The 22455-nt window shown below is 47.2% G+C and overlaps 1 protein-coding gene across 1 annotated transcript in view; it reads left to right on the plus strand.

Moving 5' to 3' along the window:
- The window catches only part of LOC119169199 (ADP,ATP carrier protein), a 154471-nt gene extending 132220 nt beyond the window's left edge, over positions 1-22251 (plus strand). Inside the window, exon 4 of the mRNA XM_037420313.2 lies at positions 20695-22251. Coding sequence (XP_037276210.2) covers positions 20695-21048 — 354 coding nt within the window. The 3' untranslated portion in view covers positions 21049-22251. The remainder of the gene's footprint in view (positions 1-20694) is intronic.
- The last annotated feature ends 204 nt before the right edge of the window (positions 22252-22455 follow it).

The raw sequence follows: 22455 nt of genomic DNA on the forward strand, positions 1-22455 counted from the left end.
CCTCACGTCAGGGCCAGTTCTTCGCCATTTTGATCCCACAGCCCCTACTATATTACACACTGACGCAAGTGGGCACGGAATCGGCGCTGTTCTGCTGCAGCGTGACCAGGCTTCACAAGAGCAAGTCGTGGCTTACGCGAGCCGTACTCTCTCCCCAGCGGAACGCAATTACAGCATCACTGAACAGGAATGTCTCGCTATCGTATGGTCCGTGCAAAAATTTCGCCCCTATTTGTATGGCCGCCGCTTCACGATCGTCACGGATCATCATGCGCTCTGTTGGTTGTCATCATTAAAAAACTTGTCAGGACGCCTCGGTCGTTGGGTGCTCCGACTGCAGGAGTATGACTACAGTGTCACATACCGGTCGGGCCGCAAACACCAAGATGCCGACGCTTTGTCACGCTGTCCGCTGTTGCAAAATCATGACGCATCTACCTGCTGCGCAGCACCTCCCAGCCAAGAGACCACGCAGATGACCAGTCTTAGTCCCATCGAGCCCACTGCACCGGATGACTTCCTTCAATCCGCAGACCTCACCTCGCTCCAACGTGCAGACACATACTGCCGTACAATCATCGATCGGCTCACCGGCTCATCTCGTGCTCCCAACAGCCGCTTGCGACGACAACTCACGCGTTTCAAACTTCATGACGGAACGCTACTTCGACAAACTTACCATCCTCTCGGTAGCCGATGGGTCCCGGTCATACCTCGCTCACTTCGACTCCAAGTCTTAGAAGCCTTTCATGACGACCCGACGGCTGGCCACTTGGGTTTTCATAAAACCTACGATCGCATTAAGACTCGCTGCTTCTGGCCTGGCCTCTCCACTAGTGTTTCCAGGTACGTCACTTCCTGTTCATCATGTCAGCACCGAAAACGTTCGACATCTCTTCCCGCCGGCCCTCTACAGCCTCTCCCGTGCCCATCCGCTCCCTTCGAGTTCGTCGGCATAGACTTATACGGACCCCTTCCGCTTACCGCCGCCGGTCACCGCTGGATTGTTACTGCCGTAGACCATCTTACTCGCTACGCTGAGACGGCAGCTCTTCCTACTGGAGCTGCCAGCGAAGTAGCCGACTTTGTTCTGCGTGCCATTATCCTGCGCCACGGCGCCCCTCGTGTTCTCCTGAGTGACCGTGGCAAGACATTTCTTTCTCGTGTGCTCGCTGAAGTTTTACAGGCCTCTGACACAATCCATAAGACCACCTCGGCATATCATCCGCAAACCAATGGTCTTACTGAGCGTTTTCATAGAACCTTGTCAGACATGATCTCTATGTATGTCCAACCCGATCACAAGAACTGGGACACAATACTACCTTTCGTCACGTTTGCCTATAACACTGCCATACAACGCACTACAAGTTACAGCCCGTTTTTTCTTGTGTATGGCCGTGCACCATCTTTTGTTCTAGACACCAGCTTTTTGTCCACGCCTTCTGTCCCATCTGCGTCCCTTCCGGAAGAATTCGCTGCCCGTGTCAACCACTGCCGCACAATCGCCCGCGCCAACACCTCTACCATTCAGGCCCAGCGAAAAGTTCGTTGTGATGCGACACGTCGAGTTGTGTCATTCTACCCAGGCGACGAAGTGCTCCTCTGGACACCTGTTCGCACACCCGGCCTCTGTGAAAAATTCATTCACAGATACCTGGGTCCTTACACCGTGCTTGAACGAACATCGGCCGTAAATTATCGCGTCGCGCCGGTTACTTCGGCTTCTGATCGCCGTCGTCGCGGGACCGAGATCGTCCATGTGTCTCGCCTGAAACCTTATATCCAGCGCTCATACACTTACTAAATGAACGTCTTGCAGACCGCTTTCGTGTAGGGGGGAAATAGTGTGAGCGCTGATTGTGTTGCTTATCATTTTCACTTTCACCTGCGCATACAAAGCACCGTGATCATCATCATCGTAGCGGCTCGCTGCTTGTTCGGTTGCTGGCTCGCGCGTCTGGGTTGACAATAAAACGGTCGCTCCTTCGTACCTGACGTCGTCTCACAATATATATATATATATATACGTGTGTGTGTGTGTGTGTGTGTGTGTGTGTGTGTGTGTGTGTGTGTGTGTGTGTGTGTGTGTGTGTGTGTGTGTGTGTGTGTGTTTGAGAAGATAGAGAGGGGGGACAGAACAAATAATTTAGTGATTGCACTGAATCCGCAAGCTTCCAATGTGCGATGAGAGGCATAATGCTGCGCAAAAAAAACACGTACACAAAAAAAGAAAGCTAGGCCCAAGGTCAGTTGCGTGTTATTATCATTTTGTTTCCTCTGTGTTCGTTTCATCGCATTCGTCAAGTACGTCACAAAACTAACAAGCCAAACGAACAATCAGTACCGTTCGTATCATTGGAGACATTTAACTTTGAATAAAAAAATAAGATCATGCAATAATGTAAAATAAAACTTCTATTGCTACATCAGGATGATCAGTTTACGTTTTATGTTCACTACAGGAGAAAAACATTGGAATTATCTCTAATTCACAGTGCGTGCCGTGCGACGGCTTCCTAATTTCTTGATTATGTAGCTGTCTTTGACCCATCTCTGCCCGCGACCATGCTTTTAATCTCTTAGTATGCGTTCCGGCACTCCAATAAACATAGTGTGTCGTTCGCATTACATGACCTGTCCTGGTCATGTAATGTTGCAGTGTGTACCAAAGCCAATTTTGAGCTTCAGTGACGGATACTGAATTTCATTGCACTGTGAAATATTCAGTAATATGTTCCTGCGTTTTTTTTTTCGTTTTCATTAAAATTATTTCCCCTGGGCGAAGCACTCATTACACAAAGTTGCGCATAGCAAAGTATAAGCACTCCAAACATTGCTTAAGTGAACCACGGTAGTAATTTTTTTCAAGAATACTATCGGCGAATACAAATAATAATGATTGATTCTACCTTGCGACTATTGTCTTTTATACTGTAGGAACTGCATTTCAATTGCACTGCCGTTTTTACGCCCCGTATTCTGGTTTTTGTGCGTGGATTAAACTGACTGGCACCTGAATTAAAGTCATTGGCAATTGGATTAAATACGGTGGCACATGGATTAAACTCAATGGCACGCGGCCTGAGTGAGTTGGCGCTTGGATTAAATATGTTGGCGCTTGGATTAAATGTTTGGCACATGGATTAAATAGCTCGGCGTTCAGATTATTTAAATGGCGTGCAGATTATTTAGGCTGGCACTTGGATTAAAGTGAGCGGGAAAACCTGTAGTTCACTGTATTCATGGCACTGCGGCCGAACATTCGCTAAACCTTTCTAAAACCATGGAAGCTACGCCCAGCGAGTATAACGTAGCAATCCTTTCTTGTCAGATAGTGCTCAATGTACATGCCAATGGCTGCTACGGGGGAATGAGAGACAGGAGAATCTGGCTTTAAGCTAACGCGCACGCTGCGAATTTTTTCTTATTAAACAACGCACAGAAGAAATCTCCCACCGGCGCCACCTTGTAGGTCAAAATGTGAGACTGGTTACGCACTACTACTACGACTACGAGGGACGAACGGGTGCCGCTATAAGGAGCTTCGCCCCTAAAATTGGCCCACTATGATGGGAGTGGTGTCCACTGCGTCGCTGAACTACACGGAGACGAGACGAGCAAAATTAGTCGGATTTGGGTTGAGTGACCGTAATTCACGACGGTCATTAGCGGAGACGAGGGGATGCACGTTCGTCACCGACGCGCGCCTGTAGCGTCTCCCTGCTCCGATAAGGACGCCGGAGTTAGGGTAAGCACGGCGGCCTAGCGTAGCTGGGCATGGTGCGTTGCGTTCACAGCAGCAAAACAACGACTTGCCGGTGTGAAGTGGTGATTTCTGACGGTGCCTGGCATTGTCTTGCAGCGTTGGGTCACTTTTCAGACAAAGAAAATTCGGCAGATCCCACGTACCTAGGAATCGAGGTTATGCGAAGCATGCGGAGAGAAGGTGACCATGTTGCATTCTTTTATTGAGTGCCACATCAAGAGATGACGCTAAATATATGTTCAAACGTTGCACGCACAGACGTATGTTGAAGATTTGCCGATGTTTATATGACCATTTGTTTGTACTCGCGCAACGATGCCAACTAGAACACGCGTATTAGCAATAACACCAACGGGGTCGTGACGTGCCAAAGACAGGAGACTTTGTGTTGGGATTTAACTGTTTATTTGGGCAAACCTGTGCCCGGTAATTGGAAAGTCTGATTACAGTAGCAGTCTTGCACAGATAGCAGTGAACGGAACGTCAGCAGTCGATCAACTGACAAGCAACGAAGCACGTCGGCATTTGTACGTTTGCCGTCGAATGTTCTAGCGTTAATGCTAGCGGTGACGTAGGTTCCACAATAATCTGTGTAGTTCGCGGAGTGCACGTGATCTTATCAAAATGATCACGGAGGAAGGAAAAGGTAAGGAGAGGCCCTGACGTCACTCGTTGTGAAGCCGCGATGAAGCTGGAAGTCGGCCATATTGAGTAGGCAAATTCTCCTCTCTTGTTTACATATGAATGCGAAGCAGAAGGCGCGACTCCCTCTCCGGCTCGGAAAGCACGTGGGCTGCGCAGCGCGTGTGTCGTGACGATCCGAAACAAATGAAACTGGGCTCATCACTCAGAGCCAGCGCGACACCTTCAGCGAAATCGCTTCGTCCGAGTAATAACAAAGAGTAACAGCTCGCTGACAACGAAGCAACTACGAGAGAACGCGCGCTAGATGCACTGACAACGGCGAGTGCTTTCACGGCATTAATTCAGCAACTGTACAGACAACACGATCGGTCGTGCGCCTTCTACGGTTGCATTCCGCCACGCGACTGACGCAGCGTCCTGCCACTGTGTCCGTGTTCCGCGTGAAACTCACCTGCGTCAGCATTCTGCGACCGTGGTGACTTTGAGCACGGTGCTAGTGACAGTTTAACGTGGTTGCTGTTACGTTGAGATTACATGCAATGTTGGTGGAGAGTGTACCAAGTGGAACAGAAAAGGTGTTTTAATGCGCACATGCAAGTTGTTACTGTACACACATAACACGAAACTACGTATGTGTACATGGTCCTCACGGCGTCTTGCTGGGCTCAACAGCGTCGTCCGTTGTCACAAGCAGGAGCACTGCTCAACCGTCACTGACCTGCAAGGCGTTCGTCGCCATTCAGCTTCGTCATGGTGCCCAACGCCATTTCGCTGAACACTAACTGCTTCAGCCGCGTCATTCGCCGCACGACACATGGATATGCACTTGTTCTACGCACTGTTGAAACCCCATGACGAACAAAGAGATTTGTAAACGTTGCTAAGAGTAATGTAACAGCCAGACGAACACTGCGTAATCAATAACGCGGCGCAGAGCACAGATATTGTCCGCCACGGCTCAGCACGAGACCTGGGGAGGCACACATTCCGCCGCCAGCCGCGGCCGCTCACTGCTAGACCAGCTTCACTGCGCAACACGTCACCATAGCAACGCCGCCAATGTGCCTAGTGAATATGGCCGCCATGATGTCATTTCCGCCACATTTTTTACGCCCTGCGCCGGCTGGGCATGCCCTCTCCTTACCTTTTTCCTTCCTCCGTGGAAATGATCTACTATACAGTCCTGAAGCTTCTCGAAGACTGCAGGCGCGGTTTGCTCTGAGAATCGCCTAGTGTATTGGGGCGATAACAAAATTTGCGGAAAGGAACGTGGCATTGCTCCCCTCTTAAAAAGGCATCGTCCCGATGCTTCAACAGAAGAGCAAAGTACAACAATAATGCAAGAAAGTACACAGAATAGGTCATGATACAGCAATAATACATAAAAAACACTGTTTCATTTCGTTAACGTGCATAAAAAGGCTTGAGGCGCGCGACATGGACGACTTCAGGTCGCTATCGGCGCCGTTGAGAGTTCATAATACCGTCGGGTACAACCTCGTAATCAAGTGGGCAGAGACGTCGAACCACCTTGTATGGTCCGAAGTACCGTCGCAGAAGCTTTTCGCTGAGCCCACGTCGGCGTATCAGCGTCCACACTCGAACACGTTCGCCGGGCTAGTATTCCACGAAGCGTCGTCGAAGATTGTAACGATGGCTATCCGTCATCTGTTGGCTCTTGATGCGGAAGCGGGCGAGTTGTCGAGCCTCTTCGGCTTGCTGAAGGTACTCGCTCCCATCGAGGTTTTCTTCGTCGGTGACGTTGGGTAACATGGCGTCGAGGGTCCTTCCGTAGGCCGGCTTGTACGGCGGCATTTGCGTCGTTCCTTGAACGGCAGTGTTGTATGCGAAGGTCACGTATGGAAGGATGGCATCCCACGTCTTGTGTTCGACATCGACATACATGGCCAGCATGTCGGCGATGGTCTTGTTTAGGCGCTAGGTGAGGCCATTCGCCTGTGGGTGGTACGCTGTCATATGGCGGTGGCTTGCTTGTCTGGCTGTATGCCGAAATCGCCTGGGTTAGCTCAGCCGTAAATGCCGTACCGCTGTCGGTGATGAGGACCTCCGGGGCACCGTGACGTAGGACGATATTTTCGACGAATGACTTAGCTACCTCGGATGCACTGCCTTCGGGCAGAGCTTTTGTCTCGGCGTAGCGGGTGAGGTAGTCGGTAGCTACAACAATCCACTTGTTTCCGAAAGCCGACGTCGGTAACGGCCCCAGTAGGTCCATGCTGGTCTACTGGGATTGTCGGCGAGGTGGTTCAATTGGCTGAGAAATTCCGCTGGCCTTGTCGGCGGTGTCTTGCGTCGCTGGCAGTCGCGGAATGCCCCCATATAAAGAGTGACGTCGGTGGTAAGACGTGGCCAGTAGTACCTTTCATGTAGCCTCGCGAGCGTGCGAGAAACACCGAGGTGCCCTACCATCGGATCGTCGTGCAGGGCCTGCAGGAGTTCTGGTCGCATAGCTGAATGCACCACAAGGAGGTACTTGGCTCGAAACGGTTAAAAGTTCTTTTTATTTTGGCGACGCCCGTTTTGCAGGAAGAACGACGCAAGTGCGCACTCGAATAGCTTCGAGACTTCGGTGGTCCTGCCTTCGAGGTATTCTACTAGGGCCTTCAGTTCCGGGTCAGCCCGCTGTCATGCAGCGAAGTCGCCGGTAGTTATCATTCCCAAGAAGTAGTCGTCATCCGGGTCGTCGGGCGGTGGTTGGTCGACAGGTGCACGAGAGAGACAGTCGGCATCGGAGTGTTTTTTGCCGGACTTGTAAATGACGGTAATGTAATATTCTTGAAGTCGCAGGCTCCATCGTGCGAGGTGATCTGAAGGGTCCTTCAAGGTGGCTAGCCAACACAAGGCATGGTGGTTGCTCACAACTTTGGAGGCCCTGCCATAGAGGTAGGGGTAAAATTTCGACGTAAACCAGATGATGACGAGGCACTCCTTTTCTGTTGTGGAATAATTGGCATCTGCTTTGAATAGTGATCGGCCGGCGTAACTAATAACATTTTCAAGTCCATCAGCCCTCTGCACAAGAATGGCGCCAAGACCCACGCTGCTTGCTTCCGTGTGTATTTCTGTCTCGGCGAATTCTTCGAAATGGGCAAGTAACGGAGGCGTCCGGAGGTGATGTTTAAGCTCCGGAAAAGCGCGTTTCTGCGGCGTTTCCCACTTGAACTGCACGTCGGCCTTGGTAAGGTTGGTGAGTGGATCGGCGATGTGGGCGAAGTTTTTCGCGAACCGCCTATAACAGGCGCACAGGCCCAGAAATCGGCGCACCACCTTCTTGTCAGTGGGTGGCGGGAAGTCGGCGATGGCGGCTGTTTTCGTGGATTGGGACGAACTCCAGAGTTGCTAATCATGTGCCCAAGAAACAAGAGCTCTTCGTACGAAACTATGCACTTTTCTGGCTTCAGTGTGAGTCCGGACGTCTTGATGGCTTAAAGAACAGCTTCAAGGCACCGAAGATGCTCGTCGAATTTCGAGGAAAACACTACGACGTCGTCCAAGTACAAGAGGCAAGTCTGCCACTTCAATCCTGTCAGTACTGTATCCATAACGCGTTGAAAAGTTGCAGGCGCTGGGCAAAGACCGAAGAGCATCACATTAAACTAGAAGAGGTCGTCCGGTGTTATAAATGCCGTCTTTTCTCGATCTCTTTCGTCGACTTCGATTTGCCTAGCCAGTATTGAGGTCCATTGACGAAAGGTACTTGGCGTTGTGAAGCCGATCAAGTGCGTCGTCTATTCGTGGGAGAGGATACACGTCCTTCTGATTTTGTTCAGGCGCGATAATCGACGCAGAAACGTAGGGTCCCATCCTTTTTCTTCACTAAAACCATGGTGGACGCCCATGGGCTCTTGGACGGCTGGATGATGTCATCCCGCAGCATTTCTTCAACTTGTCTATTCATGGCCTCGCGTTTTCGCGTCGAAACCCTGTACGGACTCTGACGGAGTGGTCTGGCATTTTCTTTGGTTATGGTGCGATGTTTCGTGATTGGGGTCTGCCGACAAAACGCAATCTTCATAATGCAGGAGCAGGGCCTTGAGCTGTTCTTGCTTATGGTTCAGAAGTCTGGGATTGGCGTGGGAAGCTGTGGAAGGGGCTTGGTTCCTCAGAGCAGGTTCCGCAGAATCGGCGAGGGCGAAAGCACTGGTGGCTTCCACAATTTCTTCGATGTATGTGACCGTTGTTCCTTTGTTCACATGTTTGTACTCATTCCTGAAATTCATGAGCATAACCGTGGCTGCGTCTTCCCGCAGCTCTGCTATTCCTCTTGCGACGCAAATATTTCGGTTGACCAACAGATGTAACAAAACTGATTGTTGGCCCAGTTGGTACTTGCTTGAGTGAGTTCCCTCTTTGGTCCTGTTGCCCCTTCCAGGGGCCACAATGCTCGGCTGTGCGAAATTCTGCGTTCAGAATTATGGAGACAAGTACGCTTACTTTACGACTGGCTACGCATTACGCACCTGAAGAATGATGTTTCATGGGTAGCACAAGCGAAGTTAAGAACCTCCAGACGCATCATCCATCATATGACGGAATATTGGTGGAAGCAGATCATAGGACAATGCTGTCAAATTAGCATGGACAGTAAATCAATGCCGAAGTCATCAAATGTGGTGATGTTAGGAAACGTGAGCCTACCGGAGTACACGGCAACGCTTCTTTCCAAAGGACCAAAGTATTGCATTAATGTCAGTGTTCCTGTGCATGAACTAGCTGCACTTAACAGATATGTGGCTAGCAAAGCATCAGCAGAAGATAAAGAAAGTTGTCTGTTAGATTGTGTAGACATACTAAAAAATGTGTTTCAGGTACCAGGCAGCACCATAAAGCTGAGGTTATGCGAAAGACAGTAGCGTCGTGTAGGGAAAAGAACATTATCATTTTGGAAGCTGACAAAGAAGGGTGTTTTGTAGTTCTTCCAAGCGAAATGTTTAATTTGAAAGCAGCAGAGGCTATAGGGAATAATTTTGTTCAGATTAAGAAATCTGAATCGAAGGTTAAGATTAAGGTTAGCCAGTTATGTAAGGACCTCAAGTTGGAAAAGCTGGCAACAAATATTAGATAAATGAAAGCTACGGCATTAAACATATTTTTCAGCGCAAAAACACGCAAAATTGATTTACCCTTTAGAAGTATAATGGGCGAACGGGACACATGGCAACCTTTACTTAGTAAGCACCTACAGAAGGTGCTAAAGTGCGTTAAGATCAAGGACCGCTTCCTCACTAGCAGTTCGAAAGACATAGTGCAGTTCCTGAGAGATAATAAGCACTCGCTTAGTAATGCATTCTCAGTAAGCTTTTACTCAACAATAGTTACTACGAAAAATAAGTACTGTTGTTGAGCTGAAGCTTAATACTTTATGGTGTCGTGGTTGTGTGAATGTGAAGCTGCGCAAACGCACGGTTACCTATACATTTCTAGTCTTTCTTTATTAAAACTTTGTTGTAAGTTTAGCGCTCGTGAGTGTCGCACTACCTTATTGTCTCTCGCTGCTGAGGTTTCAGCTGCTTTCATTTACTTATTTATGTAGTTTTTATTTATTTACTTATTTACTTATTTACTTCTTGCTTTTCAATTATTCACCTATTTCTTTATTACTGCCAGCTTTCTTTGGATGCAATAAGCAGGATTGGGTTGTACAAAGAAACAGATTGCACAAAAAAGAAGAAAATATGAACTGCGCATACACCTTTAAAAAAGGGGGTAACATTATGGGACTGTCATAAACAGTATTCCGAGCAAATGAAACATCAGAATCAATAGAATAGACAAAAACACACAAAGTATTGCAGGTGAATGTGCCGGGACTCATATACTTTTATTTATTTATTTATTTTATTTAAATAGGTAAATGTATATGAGTCATGGCACATTCACCTGCAATACTTTGTGTGTTTTTGTCTATTCTATTGATTCTGATGTTTCATTTGCTCGGAATACTGTTTATGACAGGTCCCATAAAGTTACTCCTTTTTTTGTAAGGGGTAACATTATGGGACCTATCATAAACAGTATTTAGCTGTCTATTTAGCCGTCTACGATTAGTATTGGCAGACACCCTTGGCTCGCATATCGTCGGTGTTACCCGCGCACTATTTGTATTCGCAATGTCCATGGGCTATAGGTGGCACACCGTGCAATGCAAGATGGCTGCTGAAGAATGAAGTCCCATTCTGAAGCCCCATTCTGAAGTCCCATTCTGAAGTCCCATTCTGAAGTCCCATTACAATTCTCACGTAGCCGGCAAAATAGACAGCTCCTAGAAGACCACATCGTAGACGAATACGATGCAGGCTACTTTGTTGTCTAAACAAGATGGCGGCTAAGCGAATCGCTCAGATATATCAGATATCGCCGGGATGGTCTTCTTCACACAAGCAGACGCTTCTCCAGACGCTCAATGAGAGTAACGTTCATTCGTGTTTTTTTAACACGAAATAAGCCAGAAAATACAGCTGTAACGTTTCTTTATTTTACCTTTTTTTCTCGGCGCGAGGTGGCGCATCGTCGCGTAAAAGCCGTCCAGACGTGTTCCGATTCTCAGACAGCATGGTATCGGTGCTGTCTTCTAAGCAGTCTGAGTGGACTGTCTACGTGCTGTCTAAAAATTGGAACACAGCCCAAGAAAGCCGAGCGCAAGCGTCTTCGACGCGTCACGCCTCCCAGGTCTTTGTATTTCAAACAAACGTTTACTCTAGTGAAGGCTACACAGAGTTTCGCTTTTATAGGGTTTCAAACAGTATTACCTAGAAAGGAATCAGGCGCTAGTGTCTACTTGGGCTCCTTCAGTGGTGCTTGTACCCCCATGAGAATTATGGGAAGTTATGGGAATTATGAGAATTATGGGAAGTGAGATTCGCGATGCTTGTTTGCTGGGTGTAAAACAAAGTGATAAGAAGATATGTTTAAGTGAAGTTTGCTTCATTTTTTGTGTGCAAGCTTTATTGCAAAAGGTTTTTGTAACTAGGCGGTAGAAGTGAAACCTGGACAAATATAACCACCAGGGTTTGCATTGCTCTGTAATTGCGTTCCAGACATGGCCTGAAGATGTAATGTATTATTCTTTACAGCATTTCAAAACGAAAATTCTTGTTTTTTCCTCGAAAGTACGCAATATTTGTATATCAAAACAACAGCACAGTATCAAGTGAGGTACACTTAACGTTTCGTCTGCTGCGATGCCAGATGCGTCTATTCAAGTGGCCTGCCCCCAACGCACCTCTTATTTTGTTGTGAAGTCTAGTCAGAAGAGCGTGGCGGTGCGTCTACTTCGCGTCGTCGTCATTTTGCAGTTGATTTCAACGAGTTTTGGCAAGACGCATCAGTGGGGCAAAGCATCCGTCCGTCCATTTGTTCTTGCTTACATCCGTCCTTGCGTCCGTCTGTGTGACCGTCCTTGCGTCCATTCGCCCGTCCGTGCGTGCGTCTGTTCTAGCGTCCGCATGTCCATCTGTGCATCCGTCCCTGCGTTCGTTCATGCATCCGCCCCTGCGTCTGTCCTTGCGTCCGTTCGTCCATCTATTCAACACTCCAAGTACCACCATCTCGCATCTTTTCATCATATGGATGGATGGATGGATGGATGGATGGATGGATGGATGGATGGATGGATGGATGGATGGATGGATGGATGGATGGATGGATGGATGGATGGATGGATGGATGGATGGATGGATGGATGGATGGATGGATGGATGGATGGATATGGCTGTACCCTTTAGATCGGGTGGTGGCTAGCGCCACCAAGCCGTAATACCTAATGAACCAAAAACTATATTTATTTTTTTCCTTAAAAAAGTGAGTTTGAGGATTCGTAGTTTGCAGTGAAGAGTTTAATTTTCACTCGTGCCTTGACTTTAGCCACCAATCAGATAACCTCCTTCTAGTTAAGTCTACCCGCTTAAAGTTTATTTTGCCCCCCCGGTCCCTAAACCCCAGTGCTTTGAAAAACTCTGCGCCATCATCCTGAATCATAGGGTGAAGCCCTTTACAGAACATTATCAAGTGTTTGGCAGTTTCTTCTTCCTGTCCACACGCACTGCATACTGTGTCTACCCCTTCGTATTTGGTCCGATATGTCTTGGTTCGCAGTACTCCCGCCCTAGCCTGAAACAGTAGAGAACTACCCCGAGTATTATCATAGATCCTTTCCTTGGCAATTTCTTGCTTAAAAGTTCGATAGATCTCTAGTGCGGACTTCTTAATCATGCCCTTTCTCCACATGTCAGTCTCCGTTTCCTTCACTTTCTTCTTAACCGAGAGTTCTTTTTGGTTTGGCCACCTGCTGTTTTCTAAGTATTTACCAGTCAACTTCCTGGTTCGCTTCCTCCATTTTGTATCCACATTCTTCATGTACAAGTAGCTGAAAACCTTCCTAGCCCAACGGTCTTTTCCCATTTTTCTCAATCGCTTCTCAAATTTTATCTTGCTGCTAGCTTCCCTGCCCTCAAATGATGTCCATCCCATATCACCTTGTACTCCCTGATTTGGTGTATTCCCGTGAGCTCCTAAAGCAAGCTTACCTATTCCATGTTGCTTAATTTCTAATCTTGCTTGAACTTCTGATCTCATGCACAAGACCGCATTGCCGAACGTCAGCCCAGGAACCATGGCCCCTTTCCATATTCCTCTCACAACATCATACCTATTGTAATTCCACAGTGCCCTATTTTTCATGACTGCTGCATTCCTGTTACCTTTAGTCGTCACGTATATTTCGTGGTCCCTCGGATACTCGGTCCCATTGCTTATCCATACGCCCAGATATTTGTATTTATCTGTTATCTCTAGCGTGACCTCCTGTATTCTAAGCTCACTACCTTCGTTGTCATTGAAAATCATGACTGCTGATTTTTCCTTACTGAATCTAAAATCTAACCTATCTCCCTCATTACCGCAGATGTCCATCAATCTCTGCAAATCTTCCTTGTTGTTGGCCATTAGCACTATATCATCTGCGTACATTAATGCTGGTAGTGCCTGATCAATAAGTTTTCCTTGTTTGACTAAAGAGAGGTTGAAGCCCAGTCCACTTCCCTCTAATTTTGCCTCTAATCCTTGTAGGTACATCATGAATAATAAGGGTGACAGGGGGCACCCCTGCCTAAGCCCCCGTTTTACCTCTGCAGGCTTGGATACCTGTTTTCCCCACTTTATAACTACGTTGTTACCTTTATAGATACCCTTTAAAAGATTAGTGACTACATGTTCCACGCCTAGTGTGTCTAGTATTCCCCACAATTCCTCTTGAACCACGCTATCGTATGCTCCCTTGATATCCAAAAATGCTAACCACAGGGGCCTCTGTTCCTTTTCTGCTATTTCGATGCACTGAGTCAGTGAGAACAGATTGTCTTCCAACCTTCTGTGTTTCCGAAACCCATTCTGCAGTTCCCCCAGCACCCCCTCATCCTCTATCCACGCCTGCAGTCTTTCCTTTATAATCTGCATCGCCAGCCTGTAGACCACTTATGTCACTGTTATAGGACGGTAGTTGTTTATGTCAGCTTTGTCCCCCTTTCCTTTATAGATCACGCTCATCCTGCTAAGTTTCCATCCATCTGGAACTTCACCATCGGTTATTATTGTACTCACTGCCTTTCTCAAAGCCTGCTTAGACTTCGGACCTAATGTCTTTATCAGCCTAATTGGAATGCCATCTGGGCCTGTTGATGTACTACTAGGAACCCTTTTCTCAGCCCTTTCCCACTCTTGTTGTGAAAATGGAGCCATTGCACCACTTGATTCGTCCTTGTCTATTGTTGTGCATAAAGTACTTCTTTGTTGAAATTTTTCCGTCACCCTTGTTCTTATATACTCAATAGCTTCGTCCCCTTCTAGCCTAGCACCTTGGGCTGTAGTTATAAAACTCTGCTCTAGGCTCGTCTCATTTCTTAGGGAGTTTAGATGGTTCCAAAATTTCGCAGCTGCCTTTTTATTTTTTTATGTACTTCTGCCAGTCACTGAGCTCCCTTCCTTCTAATCTTTTCATTGATCAGAAGGGATGCATCCCTTCTACAGCTTAGAAAGGTTGCCCATTTTTTTTCAACATCATCTGTCGGTTCACCCCGCTGCTTAGCATGTCTGTGTTCCCTAGAAGCTTCCTGACGTTTTGCCATGGCTCTCTTAACTTCCTCATCCCACCAACTTTTGGGTTTGTGTCTTCTTTTCCGGGGTGACTTGTCACGCGTCTTAGCAAGCTCTAGCTCAAAGAGTGTAATTAGATTCGTGTATGTCCACACTGTCTTATTATCCTCCGTGATTACTTTCTCAATTTGTTTAGTGGCTATTTCAATTTGCCTTTCTGGATAAAAATTTTCCTGTAGTCGCTCATCTTGTCTCCTTCCCACTTTCACTGCTCTTCCAAAACTTAGCTTGATACGTTTGTGATCGCTACCCAGACTTCTGGAGCCACCTTCATCTATGTGCATTCCCCTGACCTTATCATACATCCTGTGTGATATCTGTGCATAATCTATCGTCGACTGAAGCCTTCCTACCTCCCATGTTATTTGCCCTTCACACTTCTCGGTACTGTTGCAAATGATCAAATCAAGCCTTTCACACATATCCATGATCATTTTGCCTGTCGGGTCGGTATACCCATCTATATCTTCTATGTGCGCATTCATGTCTCCTAGTATAATTATCTCGCACTCTCTTCCTAACTCTTGAATGTCCTTTGATATACACTCTACCATTGTCTGGTTTTCCTCTCTGGCCTTTGCTCCCGTCCACAAGTACACGAAACCAAGGAGGGTCATTTGACCTGCCACTTTCCCTTTTAGCCATAAATGTTCCTTGCACTCCTGCTTGACCCTTTGGCAGTCTGTACTTTTATGAATGAATGCCCCAATACCACCCCCCTTTCTGCTGCCTTCTGTTCTATTACAATATTCCCACGCGTAGTCCGGATTGTTCGGAGGTTGTTCCATGTCCCTGAGATGTGTTTCTACAAAACCGTATACCATCGGCCTCTCTTCCCTTAGCTGTTCTTCTATCTCTTCCCACTTCAGCCTGTTGCTACCACCCTGCATGTTAATATACCCTATGTCTGAATTGGCTCGGCGCTCGTGGCTACGTCTATTTATGCCCCGGACTCTACCTATCTTAGATATTGGTGCCACTTTGGAATCGTATCTGTCCATACCACCTGTCGAAGAGTCTCCCTGGTTGTTTTCCTCGTTACTAGCTATCCTGCACCCCGAAGGGCTCGCTTGCCCCCCAAAAAAGCTACTGCGCGTCTTGCAAGTCACCAACCCACCTCATGACCTAGCCGCCCATCGAAGTGAATTCTGTCTCGTTGAACCCCCCCCCCCTATGCACCTCTGTTTATTTCCACCACCTCAAAGCCTTTCTCTCGACTCATCCGCCATATCTCTTGGTTTGCGTTGACCACCGCTCTTTGCAGGTTGCTATCACGCACCGGTACCTCCGGTATCGTGCATATCACTACCTGTACCTTAGGAGAAGTGGCGCGCATGTCATCGACGCCTTTCGCCAGTGTGGCTGCTAGTCCTGCTGCATATTCATTTAGGACATCGTTTAAACCTCCTGAAATTATCACTAGGTTTCGTCTATCAGCTGTCGTTTTGAGCTTTGCGCTCGCTTGCCTCATGACTGCTTCCAGCTTGCGCCCTGGGAAGGCCCCTACTGCAACCCTCTTGTCACCTCTTACCCTCTCTTCGATGGCTTCTGTGCATCGATTTAAATTCGAGTCCCCGGCGATTATCACATGCTGTGACTTTTCAGCTTGACCGTTCTGCACCTGGGGGCTACTTGCACCTGTGACGCCGGCTGCTTTGTTCCCTCCCTGCCCCACCACTACCTCGCTGAAGCTGGGCCTTGGGACAGTTGAAGCAGCTAAACCTGTTTTTTCCAAACTTGCTTGATTTTCCTTCTCCGCCGTTCTGGTTGCGGGTTCTCTACTGTTCTCTCGGTAGGTCGCTTCTTTGTTCATCTTCGCTAGCGCTTCCTCGGCGGACTTCAATCTTTCTCCCATTGCCCTCGTTTTCTCTTGCTCTGTCGCCAACGCAGTCTCGAGCTCGGTGATTCTCATCAGCAGTTCACTCTGGGGAACCATCATTTTCTCCATTTTTTCCTCGACCTCACATTGCCTACACTTCGCGTCCGCCTCTTCTCCATCCGCTTCTACGCTTGGGTCCACTTTCAAACCCACTCCACATCGTGAACACTTTACAGTCTTTTTAACCATGCATTTCTGACACCAATTGTCCCTATACTCGATAATTACTAAACTCGGGCTTTGCACTACGAGAAAAAAAAAGAAAGTCTAAGCTCTACTACAAAAATTTGCGTGTTCAATGTACGCGCACCTCCCCCACGGGGTGGCAAAAGAAAAAAAACAACAACAAATTCAAACACACACACCCGCACTAACTAATAAATACCTGGTGACTGGCCCCCGAAAAAGCCGTACCATAAAATAAGTGCTACGAAGATTTCAACCGCTGCCTTATAATTATAAAGACAAGCTCAAAACATGCAAAAACACTTATCTGCGCAGTCGATCCGGAGCGCTCAAAAAACACGTCCATCCACCTTGACAGCCCGAACCGAATCCTTCTAAAATATATTCCGCATATGCACCGCCATCCAGCAGACATTCCAAGGACTAAACGAGAGGTGGCACACGCACGCTTTCTTACGACTTGCGTTTCGTGTCTACTTCCCACCTTTAACCACCTCGAGTTCGAGGTATATACTAGTTCACTGTATTCATGGCACTGCGGCCCAACGCTCGCTAAACCTTTCTAAAACCAAGGAGGTTATGCCGAGCGCGTATAACGTAGCAAACCTTTATTGTCAGATAGTGCTCAATGTTCATGCCAATGGCTGCTACGGGGATCCAGAGACTCGAGAATTCGGCTTTTAGTTAACGTGCACGCTGCGAATTTTTATTGTTCAACAACGCACAGAAGAAATCTCTCACCGGCACCACCTTGGAGGTCAAAATGTAAGACTTGTTACACAATACGACTACTGCTACGACTACGAGGGACGAACAGGGGCCGCTATAAGGAGCTTCGCCCCTAAAAAACGTGAACTCGATGTAATATCTTGCACTGGCATGGAACGCTACATATATGCGCAGCGTTGAGTGCACGGACGGCACCTCGCCTAAACTGTCAAACAGTACTTATACAGCTCCAGCATTGCAGTTAATTGAGAGGCCTAGCAGTTTTCAGCTTCTTTGTACAACAAAGGCGCAGCTCTTGTTGTTTTCACCCCCCCCCCCCCACTCCCCACTCTACGCGAACAACGATGCTGAAACTGTAGAAGAAGATTTTTAGACAGTTCACTGGCTAACGCGATCCAATCCGAAGCCTGTACTTCCCATAATCCCATGAGGGTACATGATTGCAGCGCCAGACTCTCCTCTAGGTATTATTGTATGAAACTCTATGTTCGCTTCAAACCGTTCCACTAGCACCCGCGTCGACGCCCGCTACAACTGGGTCAGCGCCATGCACACCACTGCTACTTCGCATCCCATGGGGAGCCTTCATGTGCGCGCCGCCTCCGTGAGACGCGCACACATAAAGGCTCTCTAGCATCCCATTAGGGTTGGTTCAGTTTGGTGAGAGGGTCTATAGCTTTTTGTATGTTTCGGTTTTTTTAGAAGGAACGAACGAACCCTTTTGAACTTTGTGACCTGATTTGAAATGGTAAGCACGGAATATAAAGATGGTAAAGTCCAACTACTGAACATTTGCCAATTTTTATTTCGCGACAAAATAGCTCCAAGCCACGCGAAGCTAAAAGGAACGTAAAGTGCGAAGGATAGGCAAATCTGTGTACTATGCATAATTTCCATGCTCAATGAAGCGCCATGTGTAGCAGCACCCACAGATAGCGCCAGAGTTCCCTTTAAATATAGGAAACTCTGTGATCGTGGCGATAACCCCGCATAGCGTGCTCCAACAAGAGTTCGGGACGAATAACAGTAGCAGAAACTACAGTGAATTCATGGTATGCTGCACTTGCAAGGACGCGTTACAATAGGGCAAGGTGCCCGTGATGAACGTAACTTTAGGTCGACCTATACGCTGCTTCGCATGCTACTCACGGTTCTCTTTAGTGGGAGATGGCTGTAATGTTTTTCATTCATAGTAGCAATCTTGCTCATTCATTTTCAAGCATGATGTGCCCCATTTGGAACGAGCCTTTGTCTTTATAATACATTCGCAGTATACTTGAAAAAAAAGAGAAAAAGTTTTCAAGTGGTTCACGAATTGGCGGGTTAAACAATATCTACTAGAGCTCAACATTGTGCATACAAAGAGAACGATCGCGGTAGGCCTGTAACGTGTATTTGAATGTGACTTTTTTGTCATGCTGGGCCTGTAACGAGTATTTAGATGTGACTGTTTTGTCATGTTGGGCCTGTAACGTGTATTTAGATGTGATTGTTTTGTCATGCCAAAAAAATCAAGTACAGAACGAGTTATCTTCGCACTGTACAGGGCTGAATTTTCTTGTTTGTGTTCCTATCAGTGACATCGATCACCCATTTGCTATAGTGTCATCTAGTAAAAGTGTTTCACTCGCATACTTTGTCTAACAGTTATAGTGCTCGATAGGAAGATCGCGGTATCAAATCGCGCCCACGGCAGCCACATTGCAACGGAGGCTCGAGGCCGATGTACTTTGATTTATAAAAAGCTCGTTTGAGAACAATTGTTCTGCATTCCTCCCCAATGCCATATCGCTGTTTTGATTGTTATAATTACGACAATGAATACCATATTATTTAGAAACACATTTGAGAATGTGTTTCCGAAATCGAGATGTCACTGTTAGAGTGCAATAAGAATATTAACTGCTGGTGTTTAACGTGTCAAACCACGATATGATTATGAGGGACGCCGTAGTGAAGGGCCTCATAAATTTTGACCACCTGAAGTTCTTTAAATGACCACCGACGCACGCTCGCGTGCCCCTCTCCGTGTCTATGTCTGGCTGAACGATGATACACTATCATGCCCCTTGTAAGAGCGCCGCCACAGACGCCATCTTGCCAGAGGCACAGCTTCACTCCTAGGCAATCATTTCCACTCCAGCATTTTTTTCTATTTCCAATTACTGTTGGCCGTTATGGCCGTAACAGGGTGGGTACAGTAAATGTTAACATAAAACAGAAACTAGTACAACGTATTGCAATGAAGACAGAAGTTATAAAAATACACAAAGGAAAAATATATATTTTTTACAACGCTCGTAATAAAAACGTACATACATATATTGTGATGGTGACTCAATATGAAGTAGCTACACGATGTATTTTCGAACAACATGGCAATATATGTACAATACTATAGCAACAGGCAATGTTCACGACATAATTTTAATGCACTTTTCAAAGCTTTCTATGCTCTTCGAATTCAGTACCGGCACTGGCAACTAATTCCACTCCTTTATCGTTCGTGGAAAAAAGGAATACGCGTACACATAATGATTGCATTTTGGAACCGAAAACACAAGCTCGTTGTATGATCTGACATTGCTGGAGGGCCTGGGAACAAGATAAGGTTTAGTTTCAATATTGAGGTGTCCTTTTGGTGACAAAAAAATTAAAGTCGACCACCTTTCTGGCGTTGAGCCAGCGTAGGCTATTCAAGCAACCGAAGCATTTCAGAAACGGAGTCATTTCGTGAATAACGCAATAAAATTATCCTTGCGGCTTTTCTCTGTATTTTATCAGTTTGATTTATTAACCACGACTGGAAGGAATCCCAAACTGCACTGGCGTATTCTAACGTTGGCTTTACGTAGGTCAAATAAAAAAAAATTCTCCTTGATCGAGAATAGCCGGCATGACGTGAACTGGTGACGCTGTGTATGAAAGACCCTGTCATTTGGCGAAAGAAAGCGTGCTTTCTGCTAGCAGATGCACGCGCTCGTTGCGTTTCAACCTCGGACGCTAAGCAAGGAGAAGTGGTCAAAAGAGTCGACCAACGCAGCCTATAGCGAAGGCAAGAGCGAAATGCGTTAAACTCCACCAGCGTTTACTACAGACTCGTACACAGCTGCAACGCCACTTGTATTGGTTCAGGGACCTTTAACGTGCACTGAAATCTGAGTACACGAGCACCAAGAATTATCGCCTAAATTCAAAACGTGGCTGCAGTGGGCGGGATTCCCCAACCTTCGGGTTAGACGTCCAGTACTAGAGCACCATAGCACCTGCGGCTAGGGTGCAAGAACTCTTGGTACAAAAACAATATGTATCGCAGGGCATCATCATCTACCGGGCAGCCTACTTCGGCTTCTTCGACACGGCCAAAGGCATGCTCCCGGACCCCAAGAACACGCCCATCGTCATCTCGTGGATGATCGCCCAGACAGTCACCACTGTGGCGGGCATCATCTCCTACCCATTCGACACCGTCCGGAGGCGTATGATGATGCAGAGCGGTCGCGCCGTGGAGGAGCGCCAGTACAAGAACACCATTCACTGCTGGGGCAAGATCTACAAGACGGAAGGCGGCACCGCTTTCTTCAAGGGAGCATTCTCGAACGTCCTCCGAGGCACCGGAGGCGCGCTTGTGCTCGTCCTCTACGATGAGATAAAGTCGTTCATTTTCTAAGATGAAGCATTAGAGCATAGTTTAACTAATAGGTATGTGTACTCAATGACGATTGTTCGAGGCGTTTTCTAGACCAGTCGCACAGGTGGTTCCTAGAATCAAAAACAGAAGCAGTGGCAGATTAACGCATCCCTCGTCTTGTCAACAAAAAGTGCTTAGGTTAACGAGTCGGCATTGTAGTTTTAACCATTTGGACCTTTTCCATTAATCAACGGCACTATGTATAATATCTGCACGGGTGTATGAGGTTTAGGGAATCATATTTATTACTTGCATCAGACTTAGCAGAGGCGAAAACCTGAACTGATCCTTTGATTTTGGATATTAGTGCCAAAACTTCAGCCTGGTGCGTTGTGCTCAGCAGATGCGCGTGGCCGACCCCGTATTCTCTTGGGCGGCAGCGTGACCATATCGCATTTCCACCCGCCCCGCTTTGTTTCCGTTCAGGTAGGCCAGACGTTTTGCTGTAGGGAGCGCGGACGTCTTGCGTCAACGCCGCAAGGGCTGGTAAAGAGATCTTTTCTATTTTCGTAGTTTCGTTCAGTCGCGCCACCAGCCGCATTTAAATTTACGCTCTCACGTGCCGAAGGGTCGCAGCGTTTCCTGACGATGAACAGACCTGAACACTTATAGTGACACCTACACTTCCCCCTCGTATACTCACTATGTCCAGCGGCTTACGTAGAACGCGAGATCAGTGATAAATGATGATCCTCAACCAGACAATAGGTCTCGAGGACGGGCTCAAGTACAAGTTGTGTAGAGCCACTGCGTAACGTAGCTATATTTACTTACAGTGCGAGCTTCCGGCCGTGCACGTCCTGTAGAGGCCAAGGCGGCTGTTTGCCGGAGAATGGTGAAAAAGTAGTAGAGGTGCTGGTTACGAGGACACGCTGTGGCCCCTTCGATGACTCAAAATTTTCGCATGTTGGCAACGCCGGCATGCACGCAGGCTCTCACAGCTCGTCGCATTACCTGTGGTTTTATAGTACGGGATCCGGCTTACGGGCCCAGCCAGTTAGTGAACAGATCACACGGGTGTGTCTACGTAGAGAGAAGCTTAGTGACAAGAACAATGCAAGTCCTTTCAAGCTCGAGTCGCCACACTGACAATTGATGCAATAAAAGAAAATTGATGCAAAATAAAACAAAAGAATTGATGCAAAAATGAAATAAAAGAACGTTGTTTTCGATTGTAAAAAATTGGCGTCAAGTGCATTCCTTTTCGCTTCCCGATGTAATACGCACGCAGTCGTGTTCAACAAGCCTGCCGATGACACCTTCTACATTGGGATAATTTGTCAAATATCTGAAGAAAAAAACGCAGGTTGAGTACGCAGGTGAACATTTTTTCCCAATTGTTTCCTTTTTCGTAACAGCCAGTCTTTTTGGGAGTGACCTGAGAAC

Source organism: Rhipicephalus microplus, chromosome 2 (genome assembly GCF_043290135.1).
Source record: "Rhipicephalus microplus isolate Deutch F79 chromosome 2, USDA_Rmic, whole genome shotgun sequence".
Taxonomy (NCBI): domain Eukaryota; kingdom Metazoa; phylum Arthropoda; class Arachnida; order Ixodida; family Ixodidae; genus Rhipicephalus; species Rhipicephalus microplus.